Source organism: Myripristis murdjan, chromosome 8, assembly GCF_902150065.1.
Source record: "Myripristis murdjan chromosome 8, fMyrMur1.1, whole genome shotgun sequence".
Taxonomy (NCBI): Eukaryota; Metazoa; Chordata; class Actinopteri; order Holocentriformes; family Holocentridae; genus Myripristis; species Myripristis murdjan.
The window spans coordinates 20,670,477-20,694,683 of record NC_043987.1 but is presented as its reverse complement, the minus strand read 5'-3'; the positions used below and the strand labels follow the sequence as shown (position 1 = coordinate 20,694,683).

General features: G+C 47.7%; 1 protein-coding gene across 1 annotated transcript in view; it reads left to right on the top strand.

Annotated features, from left to right (window-relative positions):
• The window catches only part of adgrl1a (adhesion G protein-coupled receptor L1a), a 57,836-nt gene that overhangs the window by 5,552 nt on the left and 28,077 nt on the right, over positions 1–24,207 (top strand). The window contains exons 2-4 of the mRNA XM_030057422.1: positions 7,565–7,778; positions 8,957–9,066; positions 16,032–16,046. Of these exons, the coding sequence (XP_029913282.1) occupies positions 7,565–7,778; positions 8,957–9,066; positions 16,032–16,046 (339 nt within the window). The remainder of the gene's footprint in view (positions 1–7,564; positions 7,779–8,956; positions 9,067–16,031; positions 16,047–24,207) is intronic.

The window sequence follows — 24,207 nt, the reverse complement described above, 5'->3', positions numbered from 1 at the left end:
TTTCACTCATATGAGTGTGATGTAGTTTCAATGAAGTGTTGCAACCAGCAGATACTATGATACTCGCAGATACTTGCATACTATGGAAAATTTTAAGCTGTTTAAGGGGAAATTTAAGGGAAATTGAAGAGGTTAATGCATAGCTATACATATGATGCAATCTTTAGGGTGCCCCCAAAATGTCATATATGGTAGCTGCTGAGGTAAATCCAGTGACTCAGCAACACGCATGTGGACATGTACATGAACAAACAGAAAACACACACACACACACACACACACACACACCGAATGTTCACACCTCCAAGCCTTAGTGTACAAAGAGGTTAATTAAGTGTCCACTGCAGTGGCAGGGCAATGGTTTGACACTCATCCTTCCTAACAGGTCTCTGGATGCAGCTCACAACTCTTACAAACACACACCTTTCTGACAGCAGGCCTCGATTTATCCTCGGTCAGTCTCTCTCTCTCTCTCTCTCTCTCTCTCTCTCTCTCCCTCTCTCTCTCTCTCAATTCCACATATTCTCTCTCACTTTCCCCCTTTTTTTGTCACTTCCTTTTCCTCAGCTTCTCAGCATGTTTCACGCTTTTCCTTACTTTCGTCCACTTTGCCCACATCCCCATGGCTGTTTCCCTACAGTACCTGCACTTTTACTCCACCACGGTGTTTATATGAATCTAGGTCTGACTCACTGTCTGCCGGCCTGCCTGTTGTGTTGTGTGCTGAAAACAGAGAACAGAATAGCTGGGCCTGTAGCACAGCTCCCCTCCCTGGGGAGATGGAGGATATTTTGCACCGGGTGAATCTCCTACTTTTTAGGCCGGCTGATTTTTATTTTGGGCTACACTGTTTCCCCCCGCTGAGGCGCTTTTATTGCATAATTAGGTGCCAAGGCTGGCAATGACGTGGTTTGACAGTATGAGCACGTCCCGTCTCGCCTCTCTCCTCAAGACTGTGTGTATGGGTGTATGTGTGTGTGTGTGTGTGTGTACGTGTAGCTGTGTGTCTCAGTGGCTTCTTAACCGCCTATCTTAATCTCTCTGCTATGCCTTCAAGTTTCCCCCGCAGCAGAGTTTGTCAACACACTGTGCGAGTTCTTGGGGTTGAGGATGGATGAGGGTGAGGATGGTTTGTGTGGTTGTGTGTGAGTGAGTGCCTGAATTTTGGGGTGTGTATGTGCGTGCATCTTTACAAATACACAAGTTTGTGTATCCCGTCTACAGCGGGGGCGCATGTTATTCTCTTATGAATGATGTAATGTTATGGTCTATGTTGTAATTTGGTTCATTTAGAGGACTGAGCCGCTGAATAGAGGCTGCAAATCAGAACAATAACAAATCCTCCCTTATGAATCTCTTTCTCATGCTCCCTTTATGTCGGTGACCTTGTGGCTCAACAATGAATGATCATCATATTCTTCTTCTGCCAGCATCCAGTTTGATGTTTCTGTCTTTTTTTTCCCCTATTGTTACCCTGTCTCATTCATCCATTCTCTTTCATCCACCAACCTATTTCTCGCCCCTGGTCTGTTTTGTTGCCTCCATCACAGCGGATATGTGTCACTTTGCCACTGCTTTGTGTGCTGACCTTATAGCGTGGCTGGTGACTCCCAATACAGTCTCTTCTCATTTCATTTCCTTTGTCCCATCCGCTTGTCTCTTGCAGGCCTTGTAGCTGTGAGGCCAGTACCCCCCTGCATTGCCCCACAAGCTCACACCCCCACTCCAGCCCTGTGCCCTCATGCCAGGCCCGTAGGTTTGTCTCAGCATGTCACTTTGTCACAACTCCTCAGCTTGAAGACTGTCTGGATGTGACAGTCCTGGCCGCGGTGCCTCAGCTTGTCTGTAGTGACAGGCCGGGCTCCAGCAAATCGTTACGCTAACTCACAGCGCTAAGTGAGTCACTAAGATGCAGCGCTAAGCTGATAAACTACTAAAGAAATTGGTGGGGATGACTCTCTGCTAGAGAGGGATTTCCCACGACTGAGATTTCTTCAGCTATGGCTTCTGACTCTAACGTTCCTTGTTCCCCTGCAGCAGCTTCAAGGAACTGAACTCTCTTGGCCCATAGTGAAGCTGAGGGCACACAATATTGACAAAATCAAATATCTCTGTATCTTTGAGCAAACTCCTCAATATCAATATTGTGACAATACTGTAGAGATGGCTATTGATGCTTTCGTAAGATATTTAAACACATTTTAATGTAGCCTAAAATGATTAGCAATGCAGATATGATGGCCAAAAGGTCGAGGCAAATTACCGAACAACTAGAACACTCAAGTGTGTTCAGAATGTTGCATCACTTTACTGTAACACAGCATTTAAAACCAGGAAGAGAGAACATTTATGACATGTCACGATATTATGATATCCAAAATCCCAGACATATCTAGTTTCATATTATAATATTGAGTATCATTATATTCTCCATCCTTACTGTATAATGTACTTGTATTTACTTCTTCAACACCACTCCTGGCAAAAATGTGTATATTCACCTATTGCAGGGCCACTGAAAACAAGTTTTAAGGGTGCTGGAGTAACAAGAATCCCATTTCATCAGCAGTATGCCAAGTTTCGCAACTAGCAACACCACTTGGCTAAGAATGTTCTCTGGCACTATGCTTCAGCACTATGCTAATGAGTAGCATTAGGAGATGACCGCTGGAACAGACAGAAGGGCTAAGAGGGCCTGATCACATTTCGGACCCCAAAAGACAGTTAGCCAGCCAGCTAGCTTGTCAGCCTTGGGGCCATATAGCTCCACAAGTATAATCTCCTAGTGAGGCTCCATTGCAGAGTCGCTATCACAGCGCGTGGCTGCCTGCAAGGCCAAACCTCCTCACTCAATTATTTCTGAAAAAGCACTACAGAATGTCTGTGGCAACACAGTCCAAGGTCAAACTGTGGCTGACTCTGAATTGGAATCAAAGTGCTTTTATGTTTGACTTTGAAAGCGCACTGCTGATGATGGAAAGTTGATGTTACAGTATAGACGGATGAAGTCAGAAAGTTTTGTCTATTCAGTTTGTAAACATTTTAGTCTCTGAGTTGGTGGTAGCATACCAAAGTATGTTTATGCATGGACTGAATGAAATGTTTTCTTTTTCTCCAGCATTGATCATGACCCTTTGCGGATTGCAGATCCTCTCCTCTCCAAATTATTTTCTATTTTTCCCTGACATTCATGCCCACTTGTGTCTGCTTGTTTGCCGCTGCTTGTTTGTGTGTCTCCGTGTTTTACATACCATGTCTTACCTGTCTACCTGTTTGAATGAATGCATGTTTTCTGTGCATGTGCATATGGTGTGTGTGTGTGTGTGTGAGAGAGAGAGAGAGAGACAGGGGGAGGGGGGGGTGAATGAATGAGGCAGATAAAGGAGTCGATGGAGACACCAAAAGAATTAGAAAGAAAGTGAGTTTGTGTGTGTGTGTGTGTGTGCGTGTGTGTGTGTGTGTGTGTGTGTGTGTGTGTGTGAAGACCGTGCCTTCGTTGTGTGCTATTGTCTTGTCTGAGGGCCCTAGCCTCTAACCACCCTCAGGCTTTAATTACTGTGTGAGGATAATGAGTCAAATCCAATCAGTCCTCTCCCTTGCTCTTAATTTGTATAGAGCCTCCATTATGAAGCCACCCGCTTCTGCCCCTCACACCAGCTGCCCTAGGGTGACACCAGACCACTGTCCATTACGTGTGTGCATGTGTGTATGTGTGTGTGTGTGTGTGGGTGGGTGTGTGTAATCCCTGTCAGTTACACACTGGCGTGTGGATGTGAATGGGATCATATAATTATCTCATTATCAGCACGTGTAGCAATGGGTAACCATTTCTTGGGGATGACAGGCATTAACACAGCTTTATATACCACAGGAGATGAGTCATAGTCTCAATGTGAGACGTAAGGACCTGCCTACATATGGCTGCTGCTGAGACAGACACTGTCCCATCCAGCAATTATGAGTCTGACAGACAAGTCTAAATTGCCACGTGTGTGTGTATGTGTGTCTCAGTGTGTGTACATGTGTGCGTTGGCTTAAGAGACCCTGAAACCTTGATGGATTCCTGCAGAGTGAAGGACAATTGTAGCCCATGGCCAGTCCAACCTTATCCCCAGCTCATCTCATCTCATCTCAGCTCAGAGCCAGCCACATCCACAGCTAGGCCTCAGGCCATCTGGCTGACTCACTGCCACGGTATACAGTAGACAGACTTGCCCACACACACCCACACACACACACACACACACACACACACACACACATGCACATGCACACAAAGACAGTACAAATTCCTGCACTTGGAATTCACACTTGTTTTGTTTTGTGTGAGCAGGCCATTCAAAAACATGTTCTCCACATCAACCTGAACGTGAAGTGGTGAAATCCACTTTAAAACTGGCACATGTCAAACTGTGGGAACGTGGGTCATGAAATACGATAGGCAGAAATAGAGACTTGGCAGTTGCGCCAGAAATTCCCTAGCAACCAACGGCTGGCACCATCGTGGAGGTCTGCTGCAGAATCGCCTGTACACAAATAATGTCTACATTTACATGCAGCTGTAGTCGAAAAAAGAGCTGTGGTGTTGATGTTGTCGGATCATACGTGGCTTAATGTGGACCGATGAACTGGTATATTTTCAAAGACCTTATTGTGACGGTGCTTTGCTGTAGCTTAAGAGTCAGCTCCGTCATCCTACAGTAAGTAAACAGTTTTGGCTAACATGCTTTGAAATTAACACCTGCCAACCTGCCAAATGCTGATAAAAATTAACTCTGGGCTTAACGTTGTGATAGTATGTGTTGTAATAATATTTATTGGATTAGATACAGTGGGTCTCAATCTTTTATTTATTTAAAGAAAATAATTTTACCTCACGGAAATTCCAACAAGCTGGTAATTTCGAAATCCAGATGCCACATTGGCTGGTGATACAAAAAAAAAGTTAATTAGCCTGTAAGCTAATATGGCAAACCTACTTGTTATGTTAATGTTAACATGCGGCCAGTAGTCAGCGCTAATGCTAGCTCTGTAATGTTTGATAGCAAATCACATCAAATGATCAGTATCAACCAAATCAGTGATCAGTATCAGTGATAAAATCACAAGTTCCCAATCAAAAACAGCAAGCTGAGAAATTATTTTTAATATCATTGAGACAATCTGCACTGTCTGACATGGGTAGGTTGTATACTTGTAACGCAAGGAATTCGCTCTGCCATGCCATAAAAACTGTGTTGTGTAGTATGTAAAGTGAGTGTAGCAGTAGGCTGTGATCTGCCCCCCTCCAGAGAGGTCTAATATTCCTGGTGTGTAGACCCACAGTGTGAGTGACTCGGGTATAGGCGCTCCTGGTGGTCCCTTTCAGTTGTACTCCTCTCGGCTCACTGTGATGATCTAATCGCTGGCCAGCTGTATGCTGCTCTGTACTTACACCACAGGGGAGTTAAGAGAACAAGGCCACACACTGACACTATATACTATAATCCCACTGAGGCTAGGACTGTGAACCAGGACTGTGTGTGTGTGTGTGTGTGTGTGTGTGTGTGTGTGTGTGTGTGTGTGTGGGTGGATGGTTGTGTGGCTGTGTGGGTGGTTGTTTCTTTGAATGTGTGTGCGTGTGTGTGTGTGTGTGTGTGTGTGTGTGGGGTTTGTGTAATTCTTTCAGCGTTTGTGCTCACGTATGAACGTGCACGCACATCGGCCCAATACATCTGCACGACTCTGTCTGCGTACGCGCTAATTTGTCCGTGTGAGTTTTTGCATTTTGTGTGTGGACTTGTCTGGCCTTGCATGCTGTTTGCATCTCCGTGTGCTTTAATTAGTATGCACTTTTGCATCTAGGCCTTTGTGATTTGGCACTGGCGCTGCATACTGGCGAGGCATAAAAGATTTGAAGTCTGTCTGTGCTAGTCATTCAGCCTTAATGGCGTTAGTTACACAACTGAACTCAAGTCCCCGCTGCATAAATGGGTGGCATTTAGAAATATGAGCAAGTCCGATGGCAGTGAATCATGTAGCACACTGCTGCAGAGCATGTCTGGGATGACTGACATTGACATTGACCCAGATGGGCACTCCTCCTGAATGGACAGTGGCTGAAATCCAAGCAGTGCTAGTTCAGTCTCTGGCAGGGAGAACAGCTCCACTCTGTGGGTTTCAGCGCTAACAGTGTGGGGGGAGGGGGGTGGGAGTAGGGGGGGGCACTGTTTGACTTAGTGTCCTCATCTACCGCTAAGCCCGTCTGGCAGGGAGGGGGTCGTGGTGAGCAGTGAGGACTCAGAGAGCTTCTGCTCGCTAAAGAACGTCTAAATTCCAGCCTGCTTCAGCGGAGCCGGGACCGCTCTGCTGAGAGATTTGACAATATGCCCACCATCAGCTTAATGTGCACCGCAGCCTCCCCACTGACAGCACAGAGGAGAGTTCTGTCAGACTTTGCTGCTCCTTCAGGACCACGGACAGCTCCACACCTACCAGTTCAGCAGTCTGTGATGCAGCTCCAGCCCTTTGGATTTCACTCTTCCAATAGAAGCTCAGTAGATGCCCACTGCTGTCAGTCCAGCACCATGGACAGCTCTCTCCCATCTCTCCCAGTAGCTGGCAGTGCTTTCAACACTGGGACGGCCCCTCTTCTTAATACGGGCTGTCCTTCAGCACCATGGAGCAGTTCATTGCAAGTTCATCCTCTGTCTTTCTCTCCCTCTCTCCCTCTCTCTACCCCACTCCCCCACATCCACCTGGGCCGTGAAGAAACCCGGCAGCCATTTTGTTTTTTTTGTGGGAGACTGTTGGGAAGTTATGTAGTTATGGAGAGAGCTGGAGAGACAGAGAGTGTCTCTCTCAGTGCCTCTCTGCAGCCCTCTTTCATGCCTCTCAGCCTGGCACAGCGATTAACCCTGCGTGCCCCGCCGTCCCTGCTGACCCCTCTCCACGCAGAACCCTGCTGCTGGCTGCAGTACACTGACATGCCTCTCAGACAGCTGATTAACAGGAGTGGGTGTGTAAATGGTTTGCGCGCCACAGGTGAAGGGGTACACACACTCTCTCTCTCTCTCTTTTTCTTTCTTTTTTTTTTTTTACCGTTCCTCTTTCTCTTCTTCAGAGTGAATCCGAAGGTGCTCCTCTGACACCCAGCAGAGGTGGGATAGTCTGAAGGATGCTGGGAAGGACACACACACACACACTTTCTGTTGCGAGGATGAGCAAGAGAAGCTGCTGCCTGCTTATGTGTCTGTGTGTAGGAGTTTGTTAACATTAGGAACTCTCACAGTTTGTTTCGCAAGTGGTGAAATGTCTCACTGGAGAAGCTGGTGGGGCTGCTAAGCCTTAACGTCAACATGTGACAGATAGAAAACTCCATTGCCAGGCTGTGCATTAGCAGTATTGAACAGCTACTACTCCAGTGGCTTTGTGTTTTACATGAGGACTATAGCAACCATTCTCATTCCTCTTGTGCTTTTCAAGTACTGTACATCATATTTACAATGTGGTTGAATAATAAAATGGGCTCTAAAAGTTCATTGAATTATCAATAACGTTCCCTCTCTCCCTCTCCCCGCTCTAGCCCTGAGTCGGTCAGCAATGCCCTTTGGCTTGATGCGTCGAGAGCTGGCATGCGAGGGTTACCCAATCGAGCTTCGCTGCCCAGGAAGTGATGTCATCATGATTGAGACGGCCAACTACGGCCGCACTGATGACAAGATCTGCGACGCAGACCCCTTCCAGATGGAGAATGTGCAGTGTTACCTGCCTGATGCCTTCAAGATCATGTCACAGAGGTAAGTATTGATCTGTTTGGATACTGCGTATGTGTTCATAGAGTGTCTGGGCCTGATATTGGCTAGGGAAACATGATGCTATTGCACAACATAATTTGTGAAGTGTTGATGCGCTGTGTGGAATACTGAAGTTTGCACCTCTGTGCCGTGCAAAAGCGCCACTGTGTACTGGCAAAAAAAAATGCCTATGTGTGTACATGCATGCACAAGTGTGACTGCGTGTATGGGTATGTGTATGCTTCGGATTGGTGAGAGAGTATTTGTAAGGCTCCGTACAGCTGCGCTCTGTGTCTGTGCTCAGCGTCTGCTTCCTCTGTGCTCAGATCAATGGAAGCCCTCTCCCAGCTATCCATCACGCATGTAATGGAAGCACAGGGTGCTAGCTTGGGGAGAGAGGGGGAGAGGGAGCAAAAGAGAGAAGCGGGAGGAGGCGGAGGAGAGAATTGAGGTGGTAAAGGAGGAAGAGAGACTGCTCAAGATGATGGGATGATAGAGTGAGTGCAGCAGAGGCGTGAGATATGAGGGGAGGGAGGGAGAGCACAGGGGAGAAATGCTAAAAGCTGGGATAGAGGAGAGGGATTATGTGGTGAGAATGAGCGAGTATGTGCACGTGCAGATGTGTATCTTTGTGTCTCTGTGTGTATGTGTGAATGTGTGTGTGCCGATCTGTTTCTCAAGCGTGCACAAACGTGAGGAGGCATGCATAGATGCAGCTTAGATGTAGGTATTGTGCATATGAATGTTTTCCCTGTGCGTGTGGTGTAGAGTATTTGCCTTAGCCCCCTCGTCCTTCTCTGTTCTCTCACCTCTAATTGCTCCCACTCACAATCCCCCAGGAGAGGGACCTCTTACGTCACTCGCCCTCTCTCTGCCTCCCTGTACCCCTCCTTCCCTCTTTCTATCCTTCAACACCCCCCCCCCCCCCCCCCCACCTGCCCCACCCTCCCTCCCACTTTCCCGCCTCCCCTCGGGTGCAGCTGTCACATGATCTAGTCTAGTGTGAAATTACTCCCTTCCCAACCGTTCTCTTCGTCTTTCATAGCCCAGAGGTGTTTTTTTTTTTTTTTTTTTTTTTTTTCCTTTGGCCCCTTCTCCTTTTGTCTCTCTTACAACGGTGCTTGTTTTTGTGGCAAATTTTTTTTTATCTCTCTCTTTGCTTGCTCTGTCTCTTCTCACAGGTGTAACAACCGCACCCAGTGTGTGGTGGTGGCGGGGTCGGATGTGTTCCCGGACCCCTGCCCAGGGACCTACAAGTACCTGGAGATCCAGTATGAGTGTGTCCCCTACAGTGAGTACTGAGACGCCCCCCTCACCCCTGTCCCATTTCCCCACTCCTCACCCTCCTTACCCCTCAACCTGTTCACTGCTCCTCCCATCCCTCCCTCTGCCCCTCCCCACCTGAACCTCCTATTCCCCAAGCTCCCAAAAACCCTTGACGAATAACGTTCACACACACACACACACACACACACACACACACACACACACACACACAAACACACAGACACATGCTCTCTCTGGCATACTTCAACACAAACAAGCAATCAAGACAAACAGCCATCCTCTCCCTCTCTCTATCTCTCTCTCTTTCTCGCTTTTACACACATACACATACACACACACACACATACATACACACACATCCACATACTCACACACAGCGCTAAACCCTTTTTCTCCATCGACAGAGCGACGCACCAGCGGCTGAGAGGGATTTTCACATGGGGGAAGGTGCTCTACAAACACGGTGTCCGATAAACACTTCACACATGTGCCCGACGCAACCGTGGGGTCAGTCCTTATTGGCAATCACAGCGGTGTAACACACACACCGCGCTCACACACTGATTGACCGAGGGGCACGGTGCTGCCTTTATCTGGTACCAAACACCTTTGCTGTCCCTCTGATTTCCAATAAAAATTAAAATTGGCCACAGTGAGACTGACTCGCAGGGGGTGTTGTGTGTACGGTGTTCCTCACAATAGGACGGCAAAGGGCTTATTTTAGACCACATGACCCTGGAACACCACAGATTTCAATATTCCCATGGTAACAGCTGATTTCCTCAGGGCGCTGCTCACAGCTCCGTGGCAGGTGTGACACACACACACACACACACATACACACAATGGCAGTGTACCTCACACTCACGGAAAGGACACGCACAGTGTCTCTCTCACTCTCTCTCTCTGTCTCTCTCTCTCTCTCTCTCTCTCTCTCTGGCACTTCGCACACGTGATCACTCATGAACAAATGCGCACACACACAGCCAAAGGAGCAGACACAGCAAGGATTATGTGGTGTTGTGTTGAGCCTCACTCATGTGAAAATCTCTGCTCAGACAGTCTCCCCTCCTCCCTCTCATGTATTATTACTCTCAGCATTGATCCCCTCACTGTGCAGGAGCACCTGGCTGGAGGGGAGGGGCAGCCTCACTCCCCTCCGCCGGGCAGAAGCAGAGGTGTGGTGCAGGAAGGGAAGGAGGGACGGGTGAGGGTGGGCGTGGGAGTTGATGTGGGTCTGTTTCGGGAGGGACGCAGGGGCTGTTTGGTTTGCTTTGATTGATGGGAGCGGGCGGGCGGGATGGGGTTGGGCGAGTCACAGAGTGGAGATTTGGGGTGAATCTCTCTGCTTTTTCCTCAGGTCCAGATGGCGAAGGCTCAGCCGCAGGTGACGGGTCGACATCTAAGCCACTAACCTCCTTTGCTCTCTTTTTTCCTCCTCTCCTCCCCATCTCTTCTCCTCACTGAGGTCTCGCGTGCTCATCCTCTCTTCACTAAATATCTCTCGCCGTGGATACCACTTCTTCTTTTCTCTCATAACTCCTCCGCTTTCTGTCTTCATTTCATGCTTCTCTCTCTCTTTCACTTCGCATCTATGCTGCGAGGTCTTTAATCTTCATCCATTGCCCTATTTCTCTCACTATTTCTCTATTTCTCCTTTATTCACTCTCCGTCCATCAATCTGTCACAATATATTACCATTACATTCTCTCTCTTCCACTGTCTCTTTCTTTTTTTTCCTTGCAGGTGGGGTAGATATCCAAGTATCTGTCTCTGATATAGAGGTTCCAGGAACCTTCTAGCATCCCCTTCAGACTTTGTCCTTCCTCTGCTCAGCGCTTTCGTGCCCTCGGCTTACCTTTTTGAGAGAGGTTGTTTATCAAGTTGCAGCCACAATCACAGATAAGGAGTTAACTGGGGTCCTTACAGTCTGGGATTATTCTCCGGTCTAAACCTTTTCTCCACAGCTTTCCAAATGGCACAAGTTCTTCTCTAGTCTCCTCTGCCCTCTCTTTGCCTGCTTTTCAGTTGTCCCTAGCTGAGGTCAGTGGTGGGACTCTTTGTTGGTCCCTTGGTGATCCTTTGGTGTTGTAGCGGGGCGTCATCCATCAAGGTTCAAGGTAGTGTCACTCTCCAGCTCTTACCTGCCTCCTGCTTCCTCCTCCTCATGCATTCTAACCCTGTCTTTTTCCCTCTGACTGCACACGGGAGCTCGTTCTCTCTCCTAGAGGCAATCAAAGGGATGATTAAATAGCTGCTGACTTGCATTTTTCCTCCCCCTATTTTGAAAAAGTTTGTTGATTGCGTCTGAAGGATGGCGAGGCTTAGAAAATTGGAAGCTGATCCCTCTATGATGAAAAGTTCCGCCTGTCTAAGGTGACAAAGAAGAGCCAATTACCCCCGTCCTCTGCCACTCTCCTCTGCTGGAGGAACACAGCCACACTCCCTCACACACCTGTTTGGAAATAGAAACAAGTACGCTTGCACAGACACAAACATGCACACACATGCAGGCACATATACACACGTTAAAACACACACACACTGCAAGCCGCTCCACATGTTTGTGCCCGACTGACAAACTAAATATGACCTGACACATTCAGACTTGGAGCTGGAGCTGTTCATCCAAAAACGTAGTCACCGTCGCACCACACGCCACTCAACTCGGCCACTTTTAATTACCAGGAGAGGGGGGTGCGCCGCCTGCTTCAGCTCTGCCTCAGCAGAGATTTGTCAAGATTAATTGAATTTGCTGCTGCTAATCGCTCTGGTAATGCCCCATCGTTCACGTCTGGCTGGGAATGCGAGGCATTCTGGCATCTACAGCTGACACGCATTTTTTTTTTTGTTGGTTGTCTCAACATGAAAAGGTGAGCAATAGAGAGATGATATGTAAAGGTTGGCTGTTATGGCAGTTGAAATGGTGTGTGCAGCCATGTTCATGTATCTCCGTGTGTGCGTGTGTGTGTGTGTGTGTGTGTGTGTGTGTGTGTGTGTGTGTGTGTGTATGTGTTATGTTTGCATCTGACAGGGTCCTCTGTGTGCGTGTCACACAGGCACCATGTTACCACTCACCTGAAACGCCAAGGTGACAGCCGGAGCCGAGTTGACACACACCGCTGTCGGCTGAGCTCAGACAAGGGGCCGGAACGCGCGTGTTGCTGTGTGTGTGTGTGTGTGTGTGATCACCTCGGCAAAATACAACAGCCGCCAACAAGTCAAATCATATCTCACCGAGCCAAAAAGCCCTGCGAGGCCTCCCAGCGACACAGCTTTGTTTTCAGCAGCCAGAACAGAGCAAGACAAAATGGCTCGCCCGAACTCTCATTTCACACTGTCACAGCCTGCTTTAGCCTGCTGGATCCCATTAAGACATCACAGATCCACACACACAGCTACAGCTTGTATTTACTGCAGTGGAAGCCCCACACTGCAGTGTTAACTTAGACGTATACAGAGTCAAAGTAAATCTACCCTGCGAGGGAACTCTACCTGTCCCCCCCCCCTCCTCCTCCTCCTCCAGGACACAGTGCTACATCATTATTGATTCCTAATGCTCTCCGTTGGGGCGGCCCATGCTAGCCATGCCAGAGCCATTAGGCCCAGTCCTGAGCCTCTGCTATTTCATCGCTTGTGATTTATCTTGTTAATATGCACAGTGCAGGTAGCTAAAGAACTGGCTTTTAAAAGGGCCTCCTCAGACTGTATCGTGCGGATTCTGCAGTGCTTCCGAGGTAACTCCATATTCCCCTATTTTACATTCACACTCTGTCGTTCTGCCACTGTTTCACTTTATAAAATTGATTCCCTCCCCCTCCCCCACACACAAATGTATTCAGGACAGCCTATTCATTACGAGACATCGCTTTTTGGACACAAAGCCGCTGGAAGTGATAGTTGACTTGTCGGGAAGAGTTTGTCAGTAGAAGGAATAATGGCGTTGTAATATGACAAGTTTTCAGGGGAGGAGAGGAAACACTTTGATGTAGCTGAAAAGGAAATTCCATTAATATGTATAGGGGCACCATTAGACGTGGGGCTCATAAATGTTTGGCGAATGACAAGCTGGATGCTTTGCTCAGGCCCTGGATGGGATGCCTCTTTACTGTGAAAAAATGTAAAATAAGTGAGAGAAGGAGGAAGAGAGGACAGAAGGAGGAGCAAATAGGGACTAAAGCGGACACGCTATCTCTCAATGTAGTGAAAGAGACAGAGGAGGCTAAGTTGTCTTGCTAGTGCTCCAATAATGTGTGTGTGTGGTTGTATGGGGTGTGTATCTATTGAGTGTGTGTGTGTGTGTGTGTGTTGCGAGCTGGACTCATTAGTGTGGGAGTAATTGATAGGGTTGTAGAGAGCGCTGAGCAGAGTGAGCAAGGGGAGCGAGGGCAGTGGCTTATTTCTCAAAAGGGCCCTGAAAGAGAAATGCTGAATGAATCAAACAAACAGCCAAGGTGGCCTTACACTAACCTCTTGTTCATTTTGAGCACAACTGGATGAGTGTGTGTCTCTCTTCTCTCTCTCTGTGTGTGTTTGCGTATGTGTGTGTCTGCTTGATGTCTGTTTTTCAGGACAATGAAGATCAGAGGAGCGCACGGATCCAATGGAAGTCTTCCACTCTTCCTCGTCCTCCTCTTCTTCTTCTCCTTCTATTTCTTCTTCTTCTTCTCGTCCTTCTTCTTCTTCCTCCTCCTCTGCTTCTTCTCTGCAGCATCAAAGGAGCACTAGTGCATCCCTTTCACTCTGCACCCACTCTATCTCTCTTTCTCACCACATACCACTGCAGTGCATCACACCCCCCACCCCAAAAAAAAAAAGGAGGAAAAAAAATTACACACTCCCTGTGGTAGGTCAAACAGGCTCAGTGGTACATTTGCAACATTGCAGATGGAACCCCCACCTGTGAAGATAGGAGCCTCCCTCTTTTCTGATGGGGAAGGAGATTGGCGTCCCTCTCCCTCTCCTCTGTTAGCGGCCCCATCTTCAGAAAAGTCTCCATGTTTGTGTTTGTGCTTCCCCGTGTGTCACCGTGCTGTTATTTCAGCGACGGTGCTCCGGACACCCTGTCCCTTCCCTCGCCTTGGCGGTAATGACTGTACGAGCGGTGGAGGTGGAGGTGGGGGTGGGAGGGTTATGTCATCTCGCCCCCTGCAATGTTTACCCATCCCGGTTTGAAAATGGTTGCCATTCCCTGGGTCCTGGTGGAGGTTGTTTGTCCAGTTTGATCTTGGCACCAGATGATCAGTGTTGCTGCTGATGATACTAAGTGCCGCTTCTCCTGTACTGCTGCCAAAAGGCAAGGCTGCACCCCCCGCGCCCCCCCGCACACATCAGGCTACTGCTGCTAACATTCCCCTTTTTCTTTTCATTTTCTGTTCCATTTCTCTTGTTACATCTCGCTCTCACTCGTCACCCTCTGGGGCAATACTGTGTGAGGAGTCTTGACGACTTCACAGGCCTCCCTGGGGAGGTCCGTCTCTCCACGACACGCACACACACACATACACACACACACACACACACACACACATGACAGCCTCGCTCATCGGGACTCACTAACCCTGTGCCTTTTGACACGTCTGCTCCCGCGAGACACGATGATACACACATACAACACTCGCTCCACAGCCACCACAGAGGAGTCGCATGTGCCTGTTGTGCTATAATGCGAAAGGCAGACATGGGATATCCTCGCTCACGCCGCCTTCGAATCTCCAGCTGCTCCTGTGCCTCCCAGACATGCCATTATGCCGGCGACATGCGCAGGCACCAAACAGTCTGTGGAATCACACCTTTCCTGCTCGTGTCAGCCAAGGCCTTGGTGTGACTCCACACACCAACCCTATTGATTCCTGTGTGATGAGCCTGCTGTAGACATCACTCTCATCTCTTTTGTTTCTTCCCTGTTTTTTTTCCCGACAAACTCACCCGCCCCGCCACTCCACCACCACTCCACCTCCCCCCCCGGCCCCCGTTTCTCGCTCTCCGTCTGTCTTTCCGAGGCGTTCCACTCTGTCAAGCCCTCCCTTTTTCCCTGTTGTTTGTTCTCCCTTCCTTTGATGAGCCAGCCTTGGCCAGGCAAGCCGGCAGCTCCCCATTGATTGGACGGTCGATGGGTTGAGTGTTTTTGTGCTGGCTTCAATAGCGAGCATCCTGACTCTGTAAATTGAGCAAAGTCAAAATCACCGCTTTCTTCAGATTAAGGTACCGCTCTAATGTTGACACTGACTGTATTTGGAGAGAGAGAGAGAGAGAAAGAGAGAGAGAGAGAGGAAGCGAGAGGGATGCAGGGATCCCGCACAAGGCAGCGCCCCACAGATACAGACATCTTCAGCACCAGCACGCTCCCATTCCCTCCGACCTCGCCACCATCCCCCCATCTCTCCTTTCTCTATCTTTTCCACTCTTTGTTTACTTCCGCAGCTGAAGAGGACCACAGTAGGAAGATGCACTTTCTCTCCGTCTCTCTCCCCAGCAGGTCCCCGGAGCTGGAATTTGAATGGAGAGAAAGAGGGAGGGAGAGAGGGAGGGAGGGATGTCGCGATAAGAGAGTAAATGGGTGGAGGCGGGGGTCGAGAGTGTGTGGTTGGGGGGGGTGGAGTGTGTTGTTGGGGGATTATTGATAAAGCTGAAATGAAATGGAAATGGACTTAAACCCAGGTCAGGCCATTTTCCCTCCTCATTTTCCATTTGAACCATCCTTTCTCTGAGTAGCCAACCATAACACAGACAGATAACATGCTTTAAAAAAAAAAAAAAAAAAAAAAAAAAACAGAGAGAAAGGACAGCATTTTATTTAATCTCAATTTTCTCTTTTTTCCTGCACCTGTTTTTTCTTTCGTTCTCTTTACTTTCTCTTTCTCTTCCTTACCCTGTCTCTCTTTCTTCCTTTCTTTCTTTCTCTCTCTCTTTCTCTCTCTCTGTTATCTCCCTTTCTCTTTCTTTCTCCTTTTTCCGGTGCTTGAATAGAAGTGGATCAAAAAGGTAAAGACCACAATGAACATAAAAACCACAGCTCGCCCCTTCCTCCCTCTTCCTCCTCCTCCTCCTCCTCCTCCTCCTCCTCCCTTGTCTCCCTTCCTCCCCTCATATCCCCTCCTAACCCAGCACCTTGTGTAGTGGTCATGTTTGATGTTGATATCCCTCCCTTTTCTCTCTCTCTCTCTCCCCACTTCCTCTGCCCCTTTCTCCCTCTCTCTCTCCCTCTCCCTCTCTCTCACTCTCTCTCTCTCTATTGATCTTTGACTTATAACCAAAACTCTAAGATCCTTCTAGATTTCTTCCTTCGTTCTGATGACACCAGCCTGACCTGCACGCACGCACACACACACACACACACACACACACACACACACACACACACACACACACACACACCACACAGTCACATCTGCATATATTCTCATGTACATACGAGCATGCACAATCATTTGCACGCACAGTGGCATCATGGGAGGTCAGTCCAGTATCTGTGAGAGATAAACGAGAGATTAACTTCATTCCTTCTCCTGTACAAAGTAGCTGTACACATTTCAGACTTACAAACAGACAACATGCATTCATATCACCTCATGGATGGTAATCTCTCTTTTCTTCTTCCATCCCGTCCTCTACTGTACAAACATCTTCTCTCCTCACTCCGCTGCCTCACGCACAGCTGATGATCCATTATCTCTCATTGATTTCTCTCATTTCTTTATTGTGTTGTTTACAATTTATTTGTCCAAATCGGTAACCTGTCCCTCCAGATCCAAGTGATTCCTCTCCTCTCTCTTCCTCACATTTCCTCACCAGCTCCCTCTCTCTCTCCATGCTGTATCTTCTCTCCCTATGTTATTATTTCTTTGTTTACTTTTATTTTTTATCAGGACCAATTCAAAGTTTGTTGTTGTTTGTAATCTCAAAAACAGAAACACTGTGTTTAGGTTAATACAGTAACTGGCCAAAGGTGCAGATCATTTTACAGTATCCCATTTCCAGGTGCTTCAGTGTCCACTCTCTCTTCTTCTCTCTTTCCGTTTCTGTCTCTCTCTCCCTCTCAATCTGTCACCCACCCAGCTAACTCTTCTCTTCTCTCATTCTGTCTCTTTCCTTATTTTCCTCTCTCCATCTCTTTCTCCCTTTCCTTTTCTATTTGCTTCTCTCTGATTGGTTTATCTCTCAGATCACATCTGGCCATCACAAGCAGCCGCAGGCTCTTTTGAGCATCTCCTACACTTCCTCTTCCTCTCTTTGCTGTCTCTCTCTCTCTCTCTCTCTCTCTCTCTCTCTCTCTCTCTCTCTCTCTCGCTCTCTCTTTCTACAGTTTGTCACTGCCATCCCTCTCTTTTTTATTGCACATGCACTGTGACCTTGTGCCCCCTTTCCCCTTCCATATCAGCCAATCCCTCCCGGTTGTCGATGTTGTTACAAGAGGCTCCAGAGGGGGAGGAGAGGGGAGGGGACGGGGAAGAGGTGTATCTCCAGCTCCTCTCCCAGTAATGGCCTCTCTGATGCAGCGGGACCTCGGCACTAGCTTTCTAAAAAGCCCCAATCAGCAATCACAAGCCCCTCAAACAGCTCCGCAAAGGACCCGGGCCACGTCCAAGGTCGTGACTGGAGTAGTGGCGATCAGCTCCCCAAGAGCCTTAACTCCCCCTCTCAGGTCCCGACCCTCTTCACCTCTCTCGGAAACCCCCCATTCACATCTGCCATCTCCCCATCCGGCCCCATGGCTGGATCCATATGTCGGAGGAATTAACTCCTGTAGAGACCGCCATTAACTGGTTTATGGACCACTCTGTCTGTCTGTGTGTCCATGGCTTCTCATTGACATCGTTCATTGTCTGACATTTTTTTCCTCCCACCGTGCACAGCCATTTTGGTTCTCCCTGCTTGTGGTGGAGTAGCAAGCAACAATTCTTAACCCTTTTCCTCCTTCTCCTCCTCCTCCTCCTCCACCACCTCCCTCCCTCTACTGCCTCACTCGACTGGTTATTTTTATTTACTGCTCTTCCTCCCACTAACATCAAGATGAACAAGCCCTTCCTCTGTCTGCACTTCTCCCCTTAATCCACCTCGATCCATCCCTCCACTGCTGCTAAACACACTTCCTCTCTCCGTTTGTGGCTGAACTCACATTTCAGACTCTGTGTTGCCCGTGTCTCTGTTGTTAAATTAATCCTCACTGATTTATGGATTGATCAGCGGATCGACAGATTGTGACTGTGATGACGCATGTGGCACGGGCGGTGGTGTCACGTGCGGGAGATCCTGTACGATGATTGTCCAACCTACCTACCTACCTACCGTCAGGCTATTTTAAGACCACATTGGCTGCAACGGTGTCTCCTTCCTTCTTCCTCTCCTCTTTTTCCCTGCCCCCCTTGCGCTTTCTGTCCCTTTTCTCACCCTTTCGCTGACAGTCTAGCAGAGTGCGCTCCCCACATCATTATTTCCTTTATCACTGCTGACAGGATCGAATAAGCGTCCATGATATTTCTCTCTCACCTCCAGCCTTTTTTTTTTTTTTGTTCCTGAAGGGAAGGAAAGGAGGCAAGGAAAGGAAGCGATGCTAGACTGCTGGTGCACCTCTCTTGATATTTCAGTGGAGGGGGGTGAAGGAGAGAGAAGGGGTGCCAGGATGAAATCATCTTTCACACTTACAGCAGTGAGACAAACAGCTCTCTAACTGTGATTAAGAAGAAAAACAAGGAAAGAGAGAGAGAGAAAGAAAAAAATAGAGAGAGAGAGAGAGAGAGAGAGACCACTGCATCCTGTGACAGGAAGACACAAAGAAAGACTGCGTATCGAGATAGAGAAGAGAGGGAGAACGGGAGAGCGGTCGCTATAGAGACGGAACGAGTCAGGCAGCAGAGCCTCATTAGGAATGACCCACCACACACAAGCCTGGTCACGTGACTTGAGGCAGCGCAGACATCCTATTCAATGGCGTAGGGAGATAGGGAAGAGAGTGGGGACTGACTGTATATTGAGAAGTCACAGCATTGTTAAAGCTAAAGCGAGGTGTGCAGGACGGCAGGTGGTGATGAATATAAATCATGGGGTGTCCTGGGCTGTCTTAAGGACCTTTATGGACAGACAGCACCGCTGGGAGGCCTGACTCACTCACTGGGGAGGACAGATAGATGGATAGAGAGAGATGGAAGGAGGGAGGAGGGGGAGAGAGGGGCAGGCAGGGTGGCAGCAGGCTAGGCTAGGCCAATGTTATTGTTGCCCAAACCGATGAAGCCTCAGTCAGTCAGCGTAGAGCACTCCTGCCTGTCTGTCGTCCGCTGTATCAGCAGCCTGTGGCCTCTGTCGCCGTGTCCGACCAACTTCCCTGTCACTCAGTGTCAGCTCCCCTCTAAGACAGATAAGACTTTTCTTTCACTGGACGCTATCTCTAGCCATTGCCAGCTTTTGGTCTCAGTGAAGGGTATTCTCTGGGGTGAATGTTTGGGTTGATAAAGGTGCCAGGATGACACCTGCCTCTTTCACTGTCTGGGCAGTGTGTGTGTTTCTGTGTGTAGATGTGTGCACTGCAAAAAATGTCCATCTTTACGAGCCATTTAGTCTCATATTGAGTCCTGAAATCTTGTTTTTTCCCACGGTGCGTGCAGCACTGCTGCCGTCGACTCTATGTGGCCAATCGTGCTCACTGACTCACTCTCTCGCTCATGAATGAACGGCATGTGAGAGATGGTTGGCGACGGACATTTAGTGGGACACAGTATGGGTAGCAAATATGTGGCGCTGCAGCCTGTCAAGGTGGACACTGTCTGTGCACAACCAGTAAATGCCAAGGCAACACTCATCAAACATGTATCATAGTTGATAATCTGATCAGAATCTCTGAAGTAGATCTCTTAGTATTGTTCATGTGAAGCAGCCATTTTGCGAAGGCCTGCTGATTTTTTAAAAAAAAAAAATAAAACACTTGTGTGGGGGCCTGGAACAGAAGGGAAGAAAAACTACTCAACACATCCACAAGTGACAAGTATGACTTCACCGTGAGGGGGTACTATCTGCTGCAAAAAAAACAGCATTAGTAGGATGTGCGCAGGTGTGCCGTGGGTCTGCACAGTTTCATGCTTGTTCTTAAAACAAGTAAAAAAAAAATCTACCATCGGGATGAGATAATCCCACTTTTTTCCGATGCTGCTCAACATGTTTCCCAATTTTCTTGAATTTCGAACCATTTTCTCGATGTTAGTTGGCTGATCTACCTTACTCTGCGTTGTTTCAACATATTTATACGTGTTCCTAAACTCCTAAAACGAGTAAAGCTGTTTTGAAAACAAGGGATTATCAAATCCCAGTGGCAGATTTTTTTTAATTGTGTTTTGGAAAAAAAAAAAAAAAAAAAAAAAAAAGATTTCAAGACTGAATATGAGTCTAAATTGAGTGTTAGAATGGAGATTTTTTTTTGCAGTGAGTGTGTGTGTGTGAGTTTGTGCGGGTGTGTTTGTGTGTGTGCGTTCTGTGTAAGTCGGTGTGTGCCAGTGGCATATGTTTGTGTGTCTGCATTTGTGTGGATGTCTGTGTGTGTGCGTTAGTGTAAAATCAGTATTGTGTTTTTGCTCCCATTCCTTGACCCCCCCCTCCCCTTGCGGTTAAAGAGGATGCGGACACACAATGGGAACTCCTCCCTTATCCCTCAATACTGTATTTCTCTCTCCCCCTCTCTGTCGCTATGTCTCCCTCACTCCTCGGCAGATTAACTCACTCCTAATTCTCATTTCACAGGAAATAACCTATTTACTCTCTCTTTCTCCACTTCTCTCTCTCTCTCCTTGTTTGCACACATGGTACACGCTCACATCCTCCTTCACGCTCTCCTCTCTTTCTCCCTTTCTCTCTCTCTCCCTCACTCTCTCTCTCTCTCTATCTCTGAACCGCACACATGCACGCCCACACCAACATATGAACCCACACGTACCCAAACAGACACATCACAAAACACACACACACAAACACTCACAGGCTGATGAATGCAGATCAAGACACCATTGTGGTGACATACTGTACACTCATGCACACACACTCTTACCCTTACAGTCCATTAACTGTCCAAGCAAGGACAAGGGGTTCCATGCCATGCTCCATTCTGCCCCCTGCTGCCTGTGTGCTGCACCTGCCAGTAACAGGTGTGGGATTCAATTAGAGCAGCATGTTCTCAGCAGTCAGTCCAGTAGGCAGGCCATGACCGTAGGCTAGGCTGCGGTCTGGGCCAGCAAAACCCTCATCTCCCTGTAACTTGAACACAGAAAACACATACACATTTGCAAGGAAGCCATTTGCAGGGGCTGCCAAACTAGCGGCATAGCAGGGGGTGCTTAGATCATCAAAGTCTAATATTATTCATTACCATGGCGCCGTCACATCAGACATGAAAACACCTTGAATTGCAGTAGACAGACAAATGAAAAGTCTAAATTTAGCCTAAAGCTGTCAGCGCTCACTTTTAATTGTGTTCCCAGTCAATCAGAAATTGCCACTCCTGACTAATGGCAAGATATTTACTTTTCTGTCATTTCCATGAAATTTCTGAGCCTTTCATCATTTTACGCCACAGCCTCATATTGACAAGTAACAGCTGACCTGTGCCTAGGAAAGGGATTATGGAGATAAATAAACAGTCAATTATTATGACAGTACTTGCCTGTGAGCATGGCAGTAATTGGCATGCTAGGGTATGATAGCTACAGGCAGGGTTTTAATCCCTGATAAGGTAAGTTTCATTAGCCATTTGGCTAGCTAATAAGGTAAAGAAGTGTTATGTCTCTGCTGCCTGGTGACTTCACCGGGATGATCACGGCTGCAAAGATCTCCATCCTCACCCCAGCAGGGATTAATTAATCTGTTAATCTAACAATCTCACATAATCCCAGTTGGCTCTTACTACAGCTAACCTGCTCTAGCCTGACTAGGATAATGTCTAATACCAATCCTCGATGCTTAATATCTAATTCCTAATACCTTATTCACACTGTGGTCGTAATAGCCTCTTGTACTCGAGACCATATTGCTCGGATTCGGCTATTCAGGCTTCCCACTGCTACAGTCAGTCTTCCCAGTTAGAGGGAGAGAGAGGGAGTGAGGTAGAGCGAGGGGTGAACAGAGTTGGTAAACAGGAAGGCAGCAGGGAAGGCTGGGGAGCGCAGGTCAGAGTTAATGAAGCCCCCCAGGCAGGGTGTGCAGGGTGTGAAGCGTGGCCACTGTTTGTGTCTGCCCTGTATAAGTCTGTGCGTGCATGTGCGTGCGCATGTGTGTGTGTGTGTGTGTGTGTGTGCACTCCAGGCCTGTGAGTACAGCCTGGAGGCCGCTGATGAGCCCCTCTGACACCGGGCGTACCCAACACTCACTTCATTAGAATAAACCGAGGCTTGTAGACAGGCGGTCAGCAGCACCCATAGAGGAGAGGAGGGAAGGGAGAGGAATATGGGGAGAGGAAATGACAGTCTGTTAGTCAGCCTATGCTGCAGTGTTATAGTAATGATGAGTCCAATAGGGAACAGACTGATACCAATTTTGTATCTTCCAGGAAGGTTAGGTGCGATAATGAACAGCATCACATAGTATTTAAGGGGAACATAGAGGTGGGTAGGATGTGTTGAGAGTAAATTGTATTGCAGGTCTGAACAACTAAATTGCTGCCACAATAGACTGTAGTATATTCTTGCCTGTTGTGTCTTACCTATCAATTATGGCCAGTCCTGGCTCAGCGAATTGTCCAGCACCCTGAGTCCAATTGTAATCGCTGGACTAGACAGTTTGGGCCAAAAATGGGAGGATCGTTATCGGGTGCCAGCCCGTTTCCAGAATCCTACTCGTGTTTCAACTAAGTCGCTTGAGAAGGCACAGGCCACCTCATTGGGCTCTTCCATGACCTTTTTAGGCTTCATGGTTTAACTTTCCCAAGTGTAAATCCACTGGGTATAGCAAACTTTTTTTTTTTTTTTTCTGTTTTAAATCTTGCAAGCCAACAGAATGCAAACTAGACTAGAGTTAGGTGATGCTGTATGTCTGTATTTATTTATTTATTTGTGTGTTTACTGATTTATAGACATACTGTACATTTCCTCCTCTTCTTCTTCTTCTTCTTTGTCTTTTTCTTCTTTTCTTTTTGCACAACTGGTTAGAAAGCAAATTGCCTCACAGGGGCATTAAAGATTTACTCCGCCATATTTTACTATACAGATAATAGGTTCACTATATCATAGCAGCAGATTAGCCGGACACTGGCTTGCATGTGAATACTTTTCGCCTCTAGTTGTTGATACTGTAGAGGATAGGCTTGCATGCTCGTATTGGTTTGTCCTTTATCCTACCTTGAGGCAGATTGTTCCTGGCTTTGTTTATGGGTCACCTACATGCAGAGAGTCTGCATTGCTTTCTGCATGCTGTTTATTTCTCTATTTACAGTACAGTACCTTTGTACTTTTGTGGCAGTGTCCCACTTTTTTATTGGTTGTTTTTTTCCACTGTGTGGCTTGCTGCTCTGATAATACTTCACCCTTATGGCCCTCACTCCATTTTTTGAGCACAACTTCAGCTTATTTTCAGCGCACACACCCTCTATCTGGATTGATAGAGATGTAATTTGATTGCAGCGTGAGCAGAGTTGGCATCGCTGTTAGTCAAGCAATTGATTGTTCTGTTGCCCGAAAGTGTTGGCTTTAACCATTGTTCTGAACGCTACTTAGCATATTTTAGTCACCCACGTTCATATTTGCAAACCAAACACCTCAGGCATCCCTGCATTGTAGCTAGCATTTTGGTATGACAATAGAGCATGACAAGCCTCCTATCAGTGAAGAGCCTGTATTCAGAGTGTTTGTTTATGCCTGAGCTTGATTAGATTCCTGTTTCGCTGCCAGTCTCCATCCCTGCTGGGTCCCCTCAGACAGAACAAGCTAATCCCAAAGTGGCCCAACACCACAGATCACTAGCCACTATCAACAGACAGACAGAAAAGAGAAAGCTGGATTTCCTAAAGCCTGCTTGCACTGAAGTAACTCCTTCGTCTCCCCATTACAATTCTCCCTCTGCACTGGGCTCCATGCAATATTCAGTGCCGTTTTTCAGCTGCAGTGTTTAGACTAGGCTGATAAATCACTCTTACAGCCACTGTGTGATACGGTGTGTGTGTGCGTGTGTGTGC